The sequence below is a fragment of the Penaeus monodon genome, chromosome 15 (assembly GCF_015228065.2).
Source record: "Penaeus monodon isolate SGIC_2016 chromosome 15, NSTDA_Pmon_1, whole genome shotgun sequence".
Classification (NCBI taxonomy): domain Eukaryota; kingdom Metazoa; phylum Arthropoda; class Malacostraca; order Decapoda; family Penaeidae; genus Penaeus; species Penaeus monodon.
This window is the reverse complement of record NC_051400.1, coordinates 26,543,166-26,543,609: the sequence shown is the minus strand read 5'-3', so window position 1 is coordinate 26,543,609 and position 444 is coordinate 26,543,166. Positions and strand designations below refer to the sequence as shown.

The following is a 444-nucleotide window of genomic DNA, read 5'->3' as shown; positions in this document are numbered from 1 at the left end:
CATACACATACATTTGCCTATGTTTTCCACTTGAGCTTTTCAAAATATTCTTTGTATTATGTTTCTTATGAACATTTTTTCTTCCAGTTGATCATGATTTCAATAATCTTTTTTCATGCTGCAGACCCTGGTAACTATACACTGCATTAAACGTTGTCCTGTTGCGATATGAAACAGTGTAGTCTGTACCGTATATTGGCTATTAAACCATGCAATAGAGACCATGCATGCAAAATTTGGACGTCGATACAGATATCCTTGTACTGTACTGTCGAGAAGAAAGAGAGTGGATCCTTTAAAAAAAATCAAAATCCGTCTAAAGTCTAAATGGACTGGATTTTGTTCCCACGTCTTTCTTTTCTTTAGTTTCCGTAGAGTGGAGTCTCCCTCTTCCTCCCCACGTTGAAATGAGAACCACGTAATGATATTTAAAATTGCCGAGGG

At 36.9% G+C, this 444-nt stretch overlaps 1 protein-coding gene across 1 annotated transcript in view; it reads left to right on the top strand.

The window, feature by feature from the left end:
* Positions 1-444, top strand: part of LOC119581870 (disintegrin and metalloproteinase domain-containing protein 11-like) — a gene marked incomplete at its 5' end in the record, with an annotated part of 193,377 nt that overhangs the window by 132,162 nt on the left and 60,771 nt on the right. The window contains 1 exon segment of the mRNA XM_037930027.1: positions 125-130. Within this exon segment, the coding sequence (XP_037785955.1) occupies positions 125-130 (6 nt within the window).